Here is a 20,887-nt window from a genome sequence, read left to right on the forward strand (position 1 = left end):
AAAGTTGATATTAGAAGGAAGGAGACCATGGATAACAAATATAAGAAGACCCCACATTCACGGTTCCTGGATCTATGAGTAATGTCCCTGGATGATCATGATGGATTATGATGGGAGCTTTAGTTTAAGCAGAAGACCAAGTCAAGTAAAAAGAACAACCACTCCCTCCCGGTCTCCGTCACTACACCACACCAAAACATCAAAGATACCACTGTGACAAAATAACAGCAGAGCTGGGCGCTGCCGAGGACTAAGCCAACAGCCTCCCTGTCACTGCTATTACAACCACCATCCCCTCTCTTATCATCCTTTATTCATTCAACCCTATGGGGTTTCTGGTTATGCTGCCATCATGGCTGTCACTATCTACTGTATTATTATACACAATAAAAATCTATAATTTTTTGCAAATTACAAAGAAGTTTATTTTCATGCATAGAAGATACCATGTTTTTGGCATTCCTCCTTAACCTTGTCGCCCGCAGCAGTGAGAATTGCCCCGGAGACACCTGTAAAGACAGGAATAAATACATACAGGATGGGAACTGCACACTGAGCCTTTACTCATATGTATTAGATGTTATATATAATATGTATTACTCTAATGTTCTGTACTTACCACATGACTGATTCAATGATGAATTTGTTAGGTTCAGAATACAGTCCACCGCCTGATGAGTGATATCACCTTTTATTAATTCGATAATTTTTCCAAAAGCAGAGAAGTGGGGGTAATTGGTCTAAATTAGGGATAGAAACTATGTTATATACATTTGGGTCCATATAGGGACTTGTTGGTCAAAATTATGTATAGTATTATATCATTACTGGGTCACTATAGCAGAACTCAAAACTAAGCTTTTGTTTTCAAAAATGTGTTAATAGTTAAGATTTTAGTTAATGAATGTCTGGTTGCTGGTGGTCAGTAGTTACTACCCATCACTTACCACTCTTGGAGACCAGAGGCTGCATTGGTTTCCTCAGGTTTTCCTGCATTACTTTTCCTCAGAGGTGCTTGTTCAGCCAATCATATGCAGAGACAGATCACCATTCCCTCCCGTGATTGGCTGAGCACGCACACTTCCTGTGTATCGGGAAATGCCAGGAAATGAAACTAACTTGGGGCCTAGGCAATGTCTGGGTTATAGCAGTGGGGCATCAAGGGAGGATAACTAACTTCTTATTTCTTATGGAACCCTTTATTTTTATTCTTCTTGAAAACTTGGAGACATGTAATCCATTTGTTTGATTTTTTTTGTGTGGAGTGCTGCCATTTTTTTTTTATTTTGAAGACTTGGTGCAAGTCAGGAGTTCATGCATCTTCAAAAAAAAAAAAAAAATAGCTTGTTTAAAGAGGGCCTGTCAGGATCCTAAATCAACTACCTTGTCGTTTAGTGCCCAAATAGCCCTATATAACCTCTTTCTATGGACACAATATAAAAACTGTGTATATTCATCTAGATGTGAGTCCAATGAGGCACTTCACACTCTCATTGGGAACTCTCGGTGTTCAGTACTGAAGCTTTATTGTTAATTCTTGTTCCCTTGTCAACCCAAAATGTTCAAAATCCTATTGTCACAGGGGACAAAATATAATTTGTCTGGAGCTGCACTTACAAAATAAACCAGTTCCTAGTTACATACAAATTCAACTTAAGAACAAACCTACATAATCTATCTTTTATGTAACCCGGGGACTCCTGTATATTGAGAAAATTTCTCCCCACTTTATGAACCATTCCCAAAAACTAACAATGACATTGCCGGCTACTGAGTATTCACCTTGTAATTTTGAAAAAAACGTTGATATTTTTCATGGATATCCTGTTCAAGAACAACAATGACGATCTCAGAAATGACAGTCATTACAGAAGGATCAGTCAGGTAGTCTTCTATCCCCTTCATTACCAATCTTATTGATGCTTCAGCTTTTAATTGACCGATCCCTTAAAGAAGAAAAAGAAATGTGAAAATATTTTTAAAAATTTAAAAAATGAAAGAACATTTGCAAAGTTGCCTCTCTTTAGGGCCAGGGGCGTAACTATGAGAGGGTGGGCATAGCAAACTCCTGAATTGGGCCCCCTTTCCCTTAGACTGCATACACACAACAGTATCAAGGGCTATGACCTAGTCATCTCCATTCTGTGGGCCCTCTCCCATGTGCCCCGACAACTCTACGAATCAGGGACTGAGCTTCTCAAAGGGCTCCATGCAGGGGCGCACCTGCCATTAGGTGAGTTGAGAGACTCGCCTCAGGCGGCACGCCACATGCTGCATTAGGGGGTGGCGTTGTGTGCCTGCCCATCCATGCTGCCGCCCACCAGTTCGCCTATCCTGCCACCGGAACGCCTGCCCATGCTGCCGTCTGCCTGACCGACCATGCTGCCGCCCATGCAGCCGCCCCCCCCCCCCCCCCCGCATGCCGGCTGACACCCCCTCCTGCATGCCGGCTGGCACATCCTCTTTCCCGCCGGCCGCCACATCCCCGTGCCCAAAGTGCAGCCCTACCTGTCCGCGCTCCGGGCTTCCACCCCGCATACACCCCCCCCCCCCGCTCCCTCCGTTCTGTTCTCCTCCGCTACGCTCACCCCCCCCCCCCACTCCGCTCCAGAAAGATGGAAAGATGGAAAATTTTCAGAATTCATAATTTTAGCTTCTTTCCTGTGTCCCTCTGTAGACCTGTAGGGGCCAGCAAGAGGTCCTCCAAAAATAATTCAGCACTGTCTACGCATTCTCCCTCTTCCTACAGACCCAAGTAGTAAGTATCAAAATATGACTGAAAGCAGCATCTTTTAAGTTGCTTGGAACTGCAGGAAGATTCTTTGAGTCCTGTCTGGTGTGCTGGGGCGATGGCCTGGGTGCCCACAGAAAAGGCTCTGAGTGCCACCTCTGGCACCCGTGCCATAGGTTCGCCACCACTGCTATATAACAATGGTGTCTGTATTTAGGGTTATTTATTTATTGCATTTTTAAAATATGTTATTAAATTTTTATAGTTTGTACATTAAAGATCAATCAAATATTATTAGAGTATTATTCTATGACAAAGGATAGTGGGATTGGCACTGTATTTGGGAATTCACTCAATTTTAATTACTGCTAAGTCTGTTCTTGTACCCTATCCCTGCCAGGACCCAAACCAAGGACCTTGTATAAGAGTCAGAAACTGAAACAGTAGGGGGCAGTAGGAGATTGTTGAGCATGCATATAAACATAGAATTCAATGAAGCAGCAGGACGCACATTTGTCCTGCCATTCCATGCTTTAATGACAACAGGAGCCACATTTTTCAGATTGTTTGGTGATCGTTCTTGTGATCGGTGGGGTGCCAGCAGTTGAACCCTTAAAGATCACTTTTTTATGCTCTATCCTGTAGATAGAGAGTAAATTTTGGTACAACCCCTTTAAAATCTGAATTTTATTTTTAAAAAAGGCATCATTTTTTATGCATACTTGACATAAAGTTTAAAGGACATCTACGACCAGGATTAAGGATTGTCACCCAAGCACTGACTTACTGGTGTGTGCCCCCTCTGGCAGGATCTGCTCTTCTTTAAAGGAAACCTACCACTTTAAAATTACACTTATAACCCTCAAATACCTTGCAACAGCTCAGGGTGAGCTGATGCCGGACCATATCTTTGACTAGTTGCAGAAAGCGCTGTATTCCGTGAAAAAGTGTTTTATTTGTTATATTTAAATCCCCCTTCGGCACACCATGATATCACTGTGCGCACCATGCGCGCGACCGTTTGTGCGCATTATTATGAGGTGCCAGAGACAAGGAGAAGATACCAGAGCATCGATCGATTGAAGAGGACCTGCCTGGGGGCATCTGAAGGTGAGTACATTCTTTTTTTTTTTTGTTTTGCAGGATGTATACTCCAGGAGGCTGGGCAGGCTTCGGACGGTCGCTCGCATGGAGTGCACAGCGATATCATGGTGCGCCGAAGGGGGATTTGAATATAACGAATAAAACACTTTTTCACGGAATACGGCGGTTTCTGCAACTAGTCAAGATATGGTCCGGCATCAGCTCACCCTGAGCTGTTGCAAGATATTTGAGGGTTATAAGTGTAATTTTAAAGTGGTAGGTTTCCTTTAAGCTTCTTATGCCTTTGTTTTTAAGAAAAGAACTCTTTACAATGAGGCACAGTCACTAATACACTATAACTGTGACTGTTTACCTTCACACTATTTACCTGTTCCCATTGCTGGGAGGCTGATGGTCGCCAGGTTGTTGCTATCACTGGCCTTGAGGGCTTTTACTACTGAGGCGACAATGTTGTTGGGTCGTACATCAATTAGTTGAATTATTTTAGGAGATTTCAGATTTCCAGCTGAGGTCACGACATAGCCATCATTGGGGAGTCCAGCTAAAAAAAAACCATATAAATGGTAGAAAAGGCACATTCCATACATAAGTTTTCATATGATGATTCAAGCTAATTGTTTAGAGGTATAGTCCATGTATAAAATGAGGGCCTTTCTGTAGTGACCTATAGTGTAGTCCATACTATTGGTAATCCCCTGCAAGTTCTACACTTTATAGCGTAATGTCCCTGTCTGTATACATTCATCCCCCTAGCTCGGGGGTGCACTACATTAATTAGTCTGCGGGCACAATTATCAAACCGCTAAACTTCAAGGAGCCACACTAATAACCAGAACCCTAGAAGCAAACATTGCCACCTCAAATATGATGAACACCACAGTGTAACAATAAATACCACCACAGAAACCAAATACTCCAGACCACATAATAAATAATAATACAGAACCCACACCAGACAATGAATACAGCGCCCATACCAGGCAAAAAATAATGGAGACCTTAGAGCAGATAATAATATTGGAGACCCCAAAGACTATAATAATAATGGAGATCCCAGAGCAGACACTAATAATAATAGAGATTCCAAAACAGACAATAATAATAATAATGGAGACACCCTCAGGGAAGACAATAATATTGGAGCACCATTAGAACGGACAAATACTAGAGACATTCAGCGCAAAGTCATGCTGAAGACTTTCGGACCAAAGTAATGCTGGAGACGCTCTGACCAGACTAACATTGGAGACCACAGGCCAGGCTTATGCTGGAGACTGTTAGAGCAGACTAACGCTAGAGGCCCAGACCAGATTATCACTGGAGATTCCAGGGCAAACTATTGCGTGAGACCTCATACCACACTAACGCTGGAGACCCTCATAGCAGACTAATGCTAGAGACCCCCAGAACAGACGAACGCTAGAGGTACAGACCAGCATCTCGCTGGAGACTCTAGGGTAGACTAATGCTGATGTCTACAGACCAGAATAACGCTGGAAAGCATCAGAGTAGACTCATCTTGTGGACGCCAGACTAATGCTGGGGCCTCCAGTGCAGACAAAAAAAGAATAAGAAAAATTAATACTCACTTTTAATTTCCTCTTCTGCTTCCTGTGACACGCTGAAGCTTCTTCTATGCTCCATGTGCCACTCTGCTTTGTATCTTGATGCCTGTTGTATCAGTTGGCATCAGGACCCAGAGCAGAGCGGTGCCTGAAGCAAGACAGGACTTGGGGCAGTTAAATAAAGAAATATCTTGAGTAAATGCAGGTTAAGATGGGCAAATAAATAAGGGCCTCCAAATAATTTTACTTCTTCGCACATCTCTAAAATGTTGCAATATAGACATGGAATTTACCAAAACGTTTACATTCTTCCTTTACATCTGGACCCGCTGCTTCCAAAATGGATTTAGATACTCCTAGAAATGTAAAAATATATCATATTAAACAGTTAGACAAGGAACCACTAGGGTCAGCTATCACCGACGCTGGTACAAATTCAAGGGGCAGCAACCTGGTGGTTTCACCTGAAAACAAAGTTTAGATCCCCATACAGAGTGAATAAAAACCACTGCACCACATAGACAATGCCCTTAGGAGTGTTGCAAAGTCAAACCAGTTTGGTAACATAGTGGGTCCACACCCACTGACTGTCACCATCACCCTGCAGGTGTAAGATGTGCCATGTTGAACATGTGCCCCAGATAGTGGTAAGCCCAGCAATATCTCTGATACCATATCTAAGTACCGTATATACTCGAGTATAAGCGCGAGACCCCTAATTTTAACACAAAACCCGGGAAAACCTATTGACTCGAGTATAAGCCGAGGGTGGTAAATGCATTGGTCACAGCCTCCCAGTATATAGCCAGCCAGCCCCTGTAGTATACAGCCTGCCCAGCCCCCAGTAGTATATAGCCAGCCAGCCCCCTGGAGTATATAGCCTGCCCAGCTCCCAGTAGTATATAGCCAGCAAGTCCCCTGTAGTATATAGCCAGCCCCCTGTAGTATATAGCCAGCCAGCCCCCTGGAGTATACCGCCAGCCCCCAGTAGTATATTGCCAGCAAGTCCCCTGTAGTATATAGCCAGCCCCCTGTAGTATATAGCCAGCCAGCCCCCTGGAGTATACCGCCAGCCCCCAGTAGTATATTGCCAGCAAGTCCCCTGTAGTATATAGCCAGCCAGCCCCCAGTAGTATATAGCCAGTCAGCCCCCTGGAGTATACAGCCTGCAAAACAAAAAAAAAAAAACAATGCACTCACCTTCAGACCTTCAGATGCCCCCCCCCCCCCCGGCAGGTCCTCTTCAATCGATCAATGCTCCAGTATCTTCTTATCTTCTCCTTGTCCCCACGCCATCCGTCGCAGGGATCGTGACATCACCCTCTCGCTGACATCATACTGTGTGCCGATGCCGGCGCACATAGTAGAACGTCAGCGAGCGGCTGACATCCCGATCCCTGTGACGGACGGCGCGGGGACACGGAGAAGATACTGGAGCATCGATCGGTTGAAGAGGACCTGCCGGGGGGGCGTCGGAAGGCGAGTATAAACTGAGTTAGGGTTTTTCAGCACATTACATACTCGAGTATATACGGTAGCTAGATTGGTTTGGAATTAGTATAAATATATATTTAGCTGGGACAAGATTCATCAAGGATTAGGACAAACAAAGGATTTTGATTCAGATTTTCTGTCAGGACCAAAATCTCTCTCTTTTAAAAGTATACCTCTGATAATATTTTTGTAGGACAAATTTGCATATTTCTTTCATTACCTATGTTCAGCAGTTTCCTACTATCCTCCTCAGTTAAGCAGAAGTCTGTGATTCTTACCTCCTCTCTCTGTGCTGATTATCACTGAGTGTTTACACAAAAGATACAGAACAGTTTCACAATAGTGATGGGTCAGTCGCGAACGAGCCGGCTCCTTCTTGTGAACGAGGGGAGTCAGCTCCCTTCAGTGAGCCGATGGCTCACTTAACCCCACCCCTAAACGGCTCAGCACGCCCACTTTAACCCGATATTGTCGGGTTAAAAATGAAGTGGTGTGGGGTGACTGACTAGACTGAGGATCCCTATTATATATTTAATAGGGAGGCGTTCAAGAGCCAGAAGAGCCGGCTCTTCTTAGTGAGCACAGCCTAATGATACAGCTCACTAAGAAGAGCGGACTTCCCATCACTATTTCACAAATGGGTGGGGTTGTTGCTCCCTGCTCACTCTGAAGGGAGGAAGGGGAGGTCATGTGATTCTGCTCTCATATGTAGCTAGCAGGAGAGCCTTGTGTCTGCAGATGTGTGACCAAAGAATTCTCATGCATATAATAGTGAGTTAGAAATGCTCTTCTGTTCCCTACCAGTCCTTCCACCCCAGCCTGTGATTCTGCAGAACTTTTTCTGTCTTTCTTTGCACCTCAAGCTGTTTAAGACTATTCACCCCTCTCCTCAGTGTCCTGAGAGCAGGAGCTATATATATAGAGGAAGCTGTAACCCTGAATGTTCACACAGCGCAGACTATGCACATTATATAATTATTTCACTGCTGGTTTCTAATATTTATTCCATGCTAAAGCAGTTGTAAGTGGAATTACTTGTTGGAATCTAACTGAATTTGCTGTTATGTTACTTTACTAGAAGCTAAAAAGCATCATGGGAACTGGGATTATAATTTACTCAGTTGAAATATGTGATGTGTGATGGAAAGCTGAAGATCATCTGAGCTTGGTTCTGTGATAAGTTAATGTGATAAGTTGGTTCCATTAGAGCTTGGTTGCAGTACTCTTTACACAAACCTTATATTTTAGAGATGCTAAACTGTGGTCTCATTGCTCAAAGAACATCAGTGCACAATTCATTCAGTTCCTATATGTGGTATTGTAACACTTACGGACATTTTCCTGCCTGGGCATTATTTATAAATATGATATCCATGCACATACCCAAACAATAAAGATATATTTTCTGACCACTGTGTAAGCCCCTTACCCTCATTGCGATCCAGTGTTGTGTTATTTAAGTTCACTATGGCGTCTGTAGTCTCGGCAGTGATGTCTCCTTTTTTCAACTTTACTGATGTTTCACACACAGCAACGACACTCATGATAACACCTATATAGACTGCTTCAGGATCCTTAGGTCCCACCTGCAAAATTCAATATTGGGGCACAACATTCTACAGCTGTGTAATAATAATAATAATTCCTTTATGTCTATAGTGCACACAGATTCTGTAGCACTGTACAGAACTTGTCACATCAATCCCTGTCCCCATGGGGCTCACAATCTAATCACCTACCAGTATGTTCTGGAGTGTGGGAGGAAACCCACGCAAACACGGAGAGGACATACAAGCTCTTTGCAGATGTTGGCCTATGTGGGACTTGAACCCAGGACCCCAGCGCTGCAAGGCTGTTGTGCTAAACACCGAGCCACCGTGCTGCCCAAATACAAATATTACATACTATATATCTCCATACACAAATCCCTAAATCATAGATGTAGGTTTCTTCCTAGTCCTTGCATTCTATTGTCCTGGGTGAATTTCAGTTTTAGTTTTGGTAAAAATGTACAAATCTAATGAGACAGCAATTTCCTTAGAGGCAGCAAAAATCCTGAAGGGAACTCCAAAATTAAAAGGTTATGAAAAATCACTAGGATATACGTTAAAATCCTGATTGTCTGGGGTCCAATCCATTATAATCTGAATGTAGGGATTGGGGTCTATTGACAATACATACAAGTCCCTCTATACTGACTTATACATACAATGGGGCTTATTTACTAAGGGTCCGCGGATTGCATTTCCGTCGGACTGTTCATGGTTTTCGGGATTTGCACTGCTGAGACAGGGATTTAGAAGGGGATTGTGTTGCACGGCGCCGGCTTTTATGCGACAGAAATGGGGGGGGGGGGCATTGGATGATCTGACTGATTCGGATTTAATATTCAAATAGTGTCGCATCCAATGCACTTACATACACCTGGAAGAAGAAGGTGAACTCCAGAGACCTGAGCAGGGAAGCGACACATGCAGGATATCGGGCGCAGGATCTTAGTGACTCCCCGCACAGCGCATTATACACGGACAATGCACTTACATGCACTAGGAAGAAGAATGTGAACTCCGGGGTCCTGAGCGGGGAAGTGACACATGCAGGATATCGGACGCATGATCTTAGTGACTCCCCGCACAGCGCATTATATACGGACAATGCACTTACATGCACCAGGAAGAAGAAGGTGAACTCCAGGGACCTGAGCGGGGAAGTGACACATGCAGGATATCGGGCGCAGGATCTTAGTGACTCCCCGCACAGCGCATTATACACGGACAATGCACTTACATGCACTAGGAAGAAGAAGGTGAACTCCAGGGACCTGAGCGGGGAAGCGACACATGCAGGATATCGGGTGCACGATCTTAGTGACTCCCCGCACAGCGCATTATATACGGACAATGCACTTACATGCACCAGGAAGAAGAAGGTGAACTCCAGGGACCTGAGTGGGGAAGCGACACATGCAGGATATCGGCCACAGGAACTTAGTGACTCCCCGCAGAGCACATTATACACGGACAATGCACTTACATGCACCAGGAAGAAGAAGGTGAACTCCGGGGACCTGAGCGGGGAAGCGACACATGCAGGATATCGGGCGCAGATTCTTAGTGACTCCCCGCACAGCGCATTATACACGGACAATGCACTTACATGCACCAGGAAGAAGAAGGTGAACTCCAGGGACCTGAGCGGGGAAGCGACACACGCAGGATATCGGGCGCAGGATCTTAGTGACTCCCCGCACAGCACATTATACACGGACAATGCACTTACATGCACCAGGAAGAAGAAGGTGAACTCCAGGGACCTGAGCGGGGAAGCGACACATGCAGGATATCGGGTGCAGGATCTTAGTGACTCCCCACACAGCGCATTATACACGGACAATGCACTTACAAGCACCAGGAAGAAGAAGGTGAACTCCAGGGACCTGAGTGGGGAAGCGACACATGCAGGATATCGGCCACAGGAACTTAGTGACTCCCCGCAGAGCACATTATACACGGACAATGCACTTACATGCACCAGGAAGAAGAAGGTGAACTCCGGGGACCTGAGCGGGGAAGCGACACATGCAGGATATCGGGCGCAGGATCTTAGTGACTCTCCGCACAGCGCATTATACATGGACAATGCACTTACATGCACCAGGAAGAAGAAGGTGAACTCTGGGGACCTGAGCGGGGAAGCGACACATGCAGGATACCAGGTGCAGGATCTTAGTGACTCCCCGCACAGTGCATTATACACGGACAATGCACTTACATGCACCAGGAAGAAGAAGGTGAACTCCAGGGACCTGAGCGGGGAAGCGACACATGCAGGAAATCGGGGGAAGGATCTTAGTGACTCCCCGCACAGCGCATTATACACGGACAATGCACTTACATGCACCAGGAAGAAGAAGGTGAACTCAAGGGACCTGAGCGGGGAAGAGACACATGCAGGATATCGGGTGCAGGATCTTAGTGACTCCCCGCACAGCGCATTATATACGGACAATGCACTTACATGCAACGGGAAGAAGAAGGTGAACTCCGGGGACCTGAGCGGGGAAGTGACACATGCAGGATATCGGGTGCAGGATCTAAGTGATTCCACGCACAGCGCATTATATACGGACAATGCACTTACATGCACCAGGAAGAAGAAGGTGAACTCCTGGGACCTGAGCGGGGAAGTGACACATGCAGGATATCGGGCGCAGGATCTTAGTGACTCCCCACACAGCGCATTATACACGGACAATGCACTTACATGCACCAGGAAGAAGAAGGTGAACTCCAGGGACCTGAGCGGGGAAGCGACACATGCAGGATATCAGGTGCAGGATCTTAGTGACTCCCCGCACAGTGCATTACACACGGACAATGCACTTACATGCACCAGGAAGAAGAAGGTGAACTCCTGGGACCTGAGCGGGGAAGCAACACATGCAGGATATTGTGCGCAGGATCTTGGTGACTCCCCGCACAGCGCATTATATACGGACAATGCACTTACATGCACCAGGAAGAAGAAGGTGAACTCCAGGGACCTGAGCGGGGAAGCAACACATGCAGGATATCGGGCGCAGGATCTTAGTGACTCCCCACACAGCGCATTATACACGGACAATGCACTTACATGCACCAGGAAGAAGAAGGTGAACTCCAGGGACCTGAGCGGGGAAGCGACACATGCAGGATATCAGGTGCAGGATCTTAGTGACTCCCCGCACAGTGCATTACACACGGACAATGCACTTACATGCACCAGGAAGAAGAAGGTGAACTCCTGGGACCTGAGCGGGGAAGCAACACATGCAGGATATTGTGCGCAGGATCTTGGTGACTCCCCGCACAGCGCATTATATACGGACAATGCACTTACATGCACCAGGAAGAAGAAGGTGAACTCCAGGGACCTGAGCGGGGAAGCAACACATGCAGGATATCGGGCGCAGGATCTTAGTGACTCCCCGCACAGCGCATTATACACGGACAATGCACTTACATGCACGAGGAAGAAGAAGGTGAACTCCGGGGACCTGAGCGGGGAAGCGACACATGCAGGATTTCAGGTGCAGGATCTTAGTGACTCCCCGCACAGCGCATTACACACGGACAATGCACTTACATGCACCAGGAAGAAGAAGGTGAACTCCGGGGACCTGAGCGGGGAAGTGACACATGCAGGATATCGGGTGCAGGATCTTAGTGACTCCCAGCACAGCGCATTATACACGGACAATGCACTTACATGCACCTGGAAGAAGAAGGTGAACTCCAGAGACCTGAGCAGGGAAGCGACACATGCAGGATATCGGGCGCAGGATCTTAGTGACTCCCCGCACAGCGCATTATACACGGACAATGCACTTACATGCACTAGGAAGAAGAATGTGAACTCCGGGGTCCTGAGCGGGGAAGTGACACATGCAGGATATCGGACGCATGATCTTAGTGACTCCCCGCACAGCGCATTATATACGGACAATGCACTTACATGCACCAGGAAGAAGAAGGTGAACTCCAGGGACCTGAGCGGGGAAGTGACACATGCAGGATATCGGGCGCAGGATCTTAGTGACTCCCCGCACAGCGCATTATACACGGACAATGCACTTACATGCACTAGGAAGAAGAAGGTGAACTCCAGGGACCTGAGCGGGGAAGCGACACATGCAGGATATCGGGTGCACGATCTTAGTGACTCCCCGCACAGCGCATTATATACGGACAATGCACTTACATGCACCAGGAAGAAGAAGGTGAACTCCAGGGACCTGAGTGGGGAAGCGACACATGCAGGATATCGGCCACAGGAACTTAGTGACTCCCCGCAGAGCACATTATACACGGACAATGCACTTACATGCACCAGGAAGAAGAAGGTGAACTCCGGGGACCTGAGCGGGGAAGCGACACATGCAGGATATCGGGCGCAGATTCTTAGTGACTCCCCGCACAGCGCATTATACACGGACAATGCACTTACATGCACCAGGAAGAAGAAGGTGAACTCCAGGGACCTGAGCGGGGAAGCGACACATGCAGGATATCGGGTGCAGGATCTTAGTGACTCCCCACACAGCGCATTATACACGGACAATGCACTTACAAGCACCAGGAAGAAGAAGGTGAACTCCAGGGACCTGAGTGGGGAAGCGACACATGCAGGATATCGGCCACAGGAACTTAGTGACTCCCCGCAGAGCACATTATACACGGACAATGCACTTACATGCACCAGGAAGAAGAAGGTGAACTCCGGGGACCTGAGCGGGGAAGCGACACATGCAGGATATCGGGCGCAGGATCTTAGTGACTCTCCGCACAGCGCATTATACATGGACAATGCACTTACATGCACCAGGAAGAAGAAGGTGAACTCTGGGGACCTGAGCGGGGAAGCGACACATGCAGGATACCAGGTGCAGGATCTTAGTGACTCCCCGCACAGTGCATTATACACGGACAATGCACTTACATGCACCAGGAAGAAGAAGGTGAACTCCAGGGACCTGAGCGGGGAAGCGACACATGCAGGAAATCGGGGGAAGGATCTTAGTGACTCCCCACACAGCGCATTATACACGGACAATGCACTTACATGCACCAGGAAGAAGAAGGTGAACTCAAGGGACCTGAGCGGGGAAGAGACACATGCAGGATATCGGGTGCAGGATCTTAGTGACTCCCCGCACAGCGCATTATATACGGACAATGCACTTACATGCAACGGGAAGAAGAAGGTGAACTCCGGGGACCTGAGCGGGGAAGTGACACATGCAGGATATCGGGTGCAGGATCTAAGTGATTCCACGCACAGCGCATTATATACGGACAATGCACTTACATGCACCAGGAAGAAGAAGGTGAACTCCTGGGACCTGAGCGGGGAAGTGACACATGCAGGATATCGGGCGCAGGATCTTAGTGACTCCCCACACAGCGCATTATACACGGACAATGCACTTACATGCACCAGGAAGAAGAAGGTGAACTCCAGGGACCTGAGCGGGGAAGCGACACATGCAGGATATCAGGTGCAGGATCTTAGTGACTCCCCGCACAGTGCATTACACACGGACAATGCACTTACATGCACCAGGAAGAAGAAGGTGAACTCCTGGGACCTGAGCGGGGAAGCAACACATGCAGGATATTGTGCGCAGGATCTTGGTGACTCCCCGCACAGCGCATTATATACGGACAATGCACTTACATGCACCAGGAAGAAGAAGGTGAACTCCAGGGACCTGAGCGGGGAAGCAACACATGCAGGATATCGGGCGCAGGATCTTAGTGACTCCCCACACAGCGCATTATACACGGACAATGCACTTACATGCACCAGGAAGAAGAAGGTGAACTCCAGGGACCTGAGCGGGGAAGCGACACATGCAGGATATCAGGTGCAGGATCTTAGTGACTCCCCGCACAGTGCATTACACACGGACAATGCACTTACATGCACCAGGAAGAAGAAGGTGAACTCCTGGGACCTGAGCGGGGAAGCAACACATGCAGGATATTGTGCGCAGGATCTTGGTGACTCCCCGCACAGCGCATTATATACGGACAATGCACTTACATGCACCAGGAAGAAGAAGGTGAACTCCAGGGACCTGAGCGGGGAAGCAACACATGCAGGATATCGGGCGCAGGATCTTAGTGACTCCCCGCACAGCGCATTATACACGGACAATGCACTTACATGCACGAGGAAGAAGAAGGTGAACTCCGGGGACCTGAGCGGGGAAGCGACACATGCAGGATTTCAGGTGCAGGATCTTAGTGACTCCCCGCACAGCGCATTACACACGGACAATGCACTTACATGCACCAGGAAGAAGAAGGTGAACTCCGGGGACCTGAGCGGGGAAGTGACACATGCAGGATATCGGGTGCAGGATCTTAGTGACTCCCCGCACAGCGCATTATACACGGACAATGCACTCACATGCACCAGGAAGAAGAAGGTGAACTCCGGGGACCTGAGCGGGGAAGTGACACATGCAGGATATCAGGTGCAGGATCTTAGTGACTCCCCGCACAGCGCATTATACACGGACAATGCACTCACATGCACCAGGAAGAAGAAGGTGAACTCCAGGGACCTGAGTGGGGAAGTGACACATGCAGGATATCGGGCGCACGATCTTAGTGACTCCCCGCACAGCGCATTATATATGGACAATGCACTTACATGCACCAGGAAGAAGAAGGTGAACTCCAGGGACCTGAGCGGGGAAGCGACACATGCAGGATATCGGGCGCACGATCTTAGTGACTCCCCGCACAGCGCATTATATATGGACAATGCACTTACATGCACCAGGAAGAAGAAGGTGAACTCCGGGGACCTGAGCGGGGAAGCGATACATGCAGGATATCGGGCGCACGATCTTTGTGAATCGCGGCAGATGTACATTGACGTCAGACAATGCACTTTCTGTGAACTCCTCGGACTGGCCCCACAATGTCCAAATAATACCGACATACAACCAAGGCTCATACAGATCACAAGCCCTCAGGACCATGTGTGCAGACCTCATAAGTATGACGGCTGATGCGCTGCCCTAAGCCAATCCTTGTTGGTTCAGAATAATTCTTAATTGTTAAACCTGTATTAAACATATTGTAATCCTGAGCCATAACTTACTGTTAGCAGGCTTTCAGCAAGATGCTACACGTTTCTGGAAACCTCCAGGATATGAAGAATAGTTTTATTTTTACTTTCGTTTTCATATAAATCCACTCCGAGTGCTGATTCTTAGAAAAAACAATTCCTATCTTCTTAAAGGGGACCTCAACCTAAAAAAAAGTTCTAAGAGGCAGGGCCGCCATCATAGGGGGTCTAGTGGGACGGTGTTCAAGGGCCCCCCTTTTTCCTATGAAAAGGGGGGGCCCCGAGGGGATCACAGTACCCACTAAACCCTTCATTCCTAGGCCCTATATGAGAAAAATAAATATATATGTATACTAACCTTTCCGCTTCTTCTCCCCGACCCCGCGTCTTCTGCTGTTCAGGCCCGGGCGCATCACTATGACGCGTGACGTCATGGCCGGTTCTAGACAAAGTGGGGTAAGCATGGTAAAACAAACTGTAATATGGAATTTTATAGGAGATAGAGAGATGATAGGGGGATTGATGGGCAGCACGGTGGCTCAGTGGTTAGCACTACAGCTTTGCTGTGCTGGGCAACATCTGTAAAGAGTTTGTATGTTCTCTCGGGGTTTGTGTGGGTTTCCTCCAGGTCCTCCCGTTTCCTCCCACACTCCAAAAACTTACTGGTAGGTTGATTAGATTGTGAGCCCCATTGGGACTGGGACTGATCCAGCAAGCACAGTGCGGTGCTGCGTAATCTGTGTGCACTATAAAGGATTTATTATTTATAATTATTATGATAGAAGATAAATATGAAAGATGATAGAGATTTCTAGATGCAGAATATAAAGTAGATGATATATACAGGAGATGGATATGAGATAAATACAGAAGAAGATAAATAGAAGATTGAATGAAAAATAGATAGAGAAAAAGCGAGATATATACACACACACACATATATACACACATTACACACACACATTATACACACACACACATTATACACACACATACATTATACACACACATACATTGTACACACACATACATTATACACTCACCGGCCACTTTATTAGGTACACCATGCTAGTAACGGGTTGGACCCCCTTTTGCCTTCAGAACTGCCTCAATTCTTCGTGGCATAGATACAACAAGGTGCTGGAAGCTCCTCAGAGATTTTGCTCCATAGTGACATGATGGCATCACACAGTTGCCACAAATTTTCGGCTGCACATCCATGATACGAATCTCCCGTTCCACCACATCCCAAAGATTGGATTGAGATCTGGTGACTGTGGAGCCATTTGTGTCCAGTGACCTCATTGTCATGTTCAAGAAACCAGTCTGAGATGTTCCAGCTTTATGACATGGCGCATTATCCTGCTGAAAGTAGCCATCAGATGTTACAGGGTACATTGTGCTCATAAAGGGATGGACATGGGCAGCAACAATACTCAGGTAGGCTGTGGCGTTACCAAGGGGCCCAAAGACACCATGACACCACCACCACCAGCCTGACCCGCTGATACAAGGCAGGATGGATCCATGACACCACCACCACCAGCCTGACCCGCTGATACAAGGCAAGATGGATCCATGACACCACCAGCACCAGCCTGACCCACTGATACAAGGCAGGATGGATCCATGACACCACCACCACCAGCCTGACCCGCTGATACAAGGCAGGATGGATCCATGACACCACCACCACCAGCCTGAGCCGCTGATACAAGGCAGGATGGATCCATGACACCACCACCACCAGCCTGACCCGCTGATACAAGGCAGGATGGATCCATGACACCACCACCACCAGCCTGACCCGCTGATACAAGGCAGGATGGATCCATGACACCACCACCACCAGCCTGACCCGCTGATACAAGGCAGGATGGATCCATGACACCACCACCACCAGCCTGACCCGCTGATACAAGGCAGGATGGATCCATGACACCCCCACCACCAGCCTGACCTGCTGATACAAGGCAGGATGGATCCATGACACCACCAGCACCAGCCTGACCCGCTGATACAAGGCAGGATGGATCCATGACACCACCACCACCAGCCTGACCCGCTGATACAAGGCAGGATGGATCCATGACACCACCACCACCAGCCTGACCCGCTGATACAAGGCAGGATGGATCCATGACACCACCACCACCAGCCTGACCCGCTGATACAAGGCAGGATGGATCCATGACACCACCACCACCAGCCTGAGCCGCTGATACAAGGCAGGATGGATCCATGACACCACCACCACCAGCCTGAGCCGCTGATACAAGGCAGGATGGACCCATGACACCACCACCACCAGCCTGACCCGCTGATACAAGGCAGGATGGATCCATGACACCACCACCACCAGCCTGACCCGCTGATACAAGGCAGGATGGACCCATGACACCACCACCACCAGCCTGACCCGCTGATACAAGGCAGGATGGATCCATGACACCACCACCACCAGCCTGAGCCGCTGATACAAGGCAGGATGGATCCATGACACCACCACCACCAGCCTGAGCCGCTGATACAAGGCAGGATGGATCCGTGCTTTCATGTTGTTGACGCCAAATTCTGACCCTACCATCCGAATGTCGCAGCAGAAATCTAGAATCATCAGACCAGGCAACATTTTTCCAATCTTCTACTGTCCAATTTCGATGAGCTTGTGCAAATTGTAGCCTCAGTTTCCTGTTCTTAGCTGAAAGGAGTGGCACCCGGTGTGGTCTTCTGCATTCAGAGATGCTCTTCTGCCTACCTTGGTTGTAACGGGTGGCGATTTGAGTCACTGTTGCCTTTCTATCAGCTCGAACCAGTCTGCCCATTCTCCTCTGACCTCTGGCATCAACAAGGCATTTCCGCCCACAGAACTGCCGCTCACTGGATGTTTTTTCTTTTTCGGACCATTCTCTGTAAACCCTAGAGATGGTTGTGCGTGAAAATCCCAGTAGATCAGCAGTTTCTGAAATACTCAGACCAGCCCTTCTGGCACCAACAACCATGCCACGTTCACAGGCCACAAATCACCTTTCTTCCCCATACTGATGCTCGGGAGAACTGCAGGAGATTGTCTTGGCCATGTCTACATGCCTAAATGCACTGAGTTGCCGCCATGTGATTGGCTGATTAGAAATTAAGTGTTAACGAGCAGTTGGACAGGTGTACCTAATAAAGTGGCCGGTGAGTGTATATGGTCAAATTATATGAGATAGATAACTAGACCGATAGATATATACACAGGAGATGGATGATAAGCATCTTCACCCGGGAATTCAATCAAGGGGTATTAACCCTTTAACTACCCGGCATTTCTGTATATTTTGTCGCATTATCGACCAGAGCAACTTTTAGAATTTTGATGTTTACAAATAAAATCGAAATTACAGCAAAAACAATTAAAGTAAACCACAGCAAACCACATATTTTCTGAAAGCAGACACTTGCCCCATTTTCAAAATTTTATTAATTTTGATTCAAACTGAAACATTTTATAAAAAATACTTAAAATTTGACTTTGATGGCAAAAAAAAAATATTTACCTTCAAATCTCCTAAATGTAATAGATGGATATGTGTAGAGTTCACAAATGCCTCATATTGATATGTTCACATTAATAAATCATTATAATGTCACTGAAACTGAAATAGCTAAATATCTGCTTTTCAACTCGAAATTTTAAGACAGTCACAACCTGCAAAATATATCAATAAAACAGATTAAAAAGTAAAAGGCACCAGTAAAACCTATAGAATAGAAAGCAGACAACCAGGAGATGCTATTGGCAATTAACATTTGACCACCCTCATGTAACTTTGTGACAAACACAAATTTGCAGCCAGATCTTGTTGCAGTGAGCTCTGCAGATTTTTGTGGCAGATAACCTTTAAAAAAAGCATCAGAAAAGCGAGTGTGGGAGCTTGGCGGCGAGTGTGCATTGATCCGAAGTGTGTGCAGTGTCTTAAGTGTGACTTAGGTTTAAGGGACTTAAGTTTGAGGGGCTTTAGCAGGTAACTTCTGTGTTTTGTGTTACTCTGACTGTAAATTCTTCTTTCTGTGCATATTTCTATTGTAATCCCCATTAGAATAATGGACTCCATAAGTGGCATTGCTACACGGTGTACATCCTGTGCCATGTATGCTTTCCTTGAGCAGCCGTTCGAGGGGGAATACTGCTGTGTGGGGTGTGTGAGGGGAATACTGCTGTGTGGGGTGTGTGAGGGGAATACTGCTGTGTGGGGTGTGTGAGGGGAATACTGCTGTGTGGGGTGTGTGAAAATTACTCATCTGGAAGCCCAGAACCCTAAATGAGCAAGTTTCAAGGCTGCGGGCAATTGATAATATGGAACGAAGTTTGCTGCTCCTGGAGCACAAACTCTTTGGGGAAGATGGTTGTGGGGAGGGAAGTATGGAGGTGCAGAGTGAGGGGGCAGATGGGTGTGGGGAGGGAAGTATGGAGGTGCAGAGTGAGGGGGCAGATGGGTGCGGGGAGGGAAGTATGGAGGTGCAGAGTGAGGGGGCAGATGGGTGTGGGGAGGGAAGTATGGAGGTGCAGAGTGAGGGGGCAGATGGGTGTGGGGAGGGAAGTATGGAGGTGCAGAGTGAGGGGGCAGATGGGTGTGGGGAGGGAAGTATGGAGGTGCAGAGTGAGGGGGCAGCTAGTTGGGTAACATGTAGAAGGCGGGGTAGAGGGAAGAGTTGTAGGGAGTCTAGTCCTGATCTGGTGCACCCCAATAAGTTTGCCAGGCTGGCGGATGAGGGGGATATCAGCTCTGGGGTAGCAATGCTGCAGCAAGAAGTGGCCGCTAACAACCAGGGGAATGTCTGATCCAGTAAGAAGGGTAATGGGAGCACAGGCAAGGTCAGACAGGTGCTGGTAGTGGGAGATTCCATTATTAGGGGAACACACAGGGCAATCTGTCACAAAGACCGTGCATACCGAACAGTGTGTTGTTTGCCGGGTGCTCGGGTTCGGGCTGACAGATTACTGGGAGGGGCTGGTGGGGAACCAGCGGTCATGGTCCACATTGGCACTAATGACAAAGTAAGAGGTAGGTGGAAGGTCCTTACAAATGATTTCAGAGATTTAGGCCATAAGCTCAGGGCAAGGACCTCAAAGGTAATTTTCTCCAAAATACTGCCTGTACCACGTGCCATATCAGAAAGGCAGCGGGAGATCAAGGAGGTAAATAAGTGGCTCAAAAGTTGGTGTAGGAAGGAGGGTTTTGGGTTCATGGAGAACTGGACTGACTTTTCTGTTGGCTACAGGCTCTACAGTAGGGATGGGCTGCACCTCAATGGGGAGGGGCAGCTGTTTTAGGGGAAAAAATGGCTAGAAGGTTGGAGGAGTGTTTAAACTAGAGACCTGGGGGGA

General features: G+C 47.5%; 1 protein-coding gene across 3 annotated transcripts in view; it reads right to left on the reverse strand.

Annotated features, from left to right (window-relative positions):
• LOC140076016 (protein mono-ADP-ribosyltransferase PARP15-like) overlaps positions 1-20,887 on the reverse strand; it is a 73,689-nt gene that overhangs the window by 14,638 nt on the left and 38,164 nt on the right. Inside the window, exons 1-7 of one of the 3 annotated variants that reach the window (XM_072122548.1) lie at positions 19,056-19,230; positions 8,324-8,480; positions 5,694-5,756; positions 4,203-4,376; positions 1,783-1,946; positions 620-740; positions 447-509 (exon numbers count right to left, since the gene is read on the reverse strand). In XM_072122548.1, the coding sequence (XP_071978649.1) occupies positions 447-509; positions 620-740; positions 1,783-1,946; positions 4,203-4,376; positions 5,694-5,756; positions 8,324-8,438 (700 nt within the window). In that variant the 5' untranslated portion in view covers positions 8,439-8,480; positions 19,056-19,230. Of the gene's footprint in view, positions 1-446; positions 510-619; positions 741-1,782; positions 1,947-4,202; positions 4,377-5,693; positions 5,757-8,323; positions 8,481-15,549; positions 15,648-19,055; positions 19,231-20,887 lie in introns of those variants that run through there. The other 2 variants (XM_072122546.1, XM_072122547.1) reach the window with 2 other exon arrangements.

Source organism: Engystomops pustulosus, chromosome 8, assembly GCF_040894005.1.
Source record: "Engystomops pustulosus chromosome 8, aEngPut4.maternal, whole genome shotgun sequence".
Classification (NCBI taxonomy): domain Eukaryota; kingdom Metazoa; phylum Chordata; class Amphibia; order Anura; family Leptodactylidae; genus Engystomops; species Engystomops pustulosus.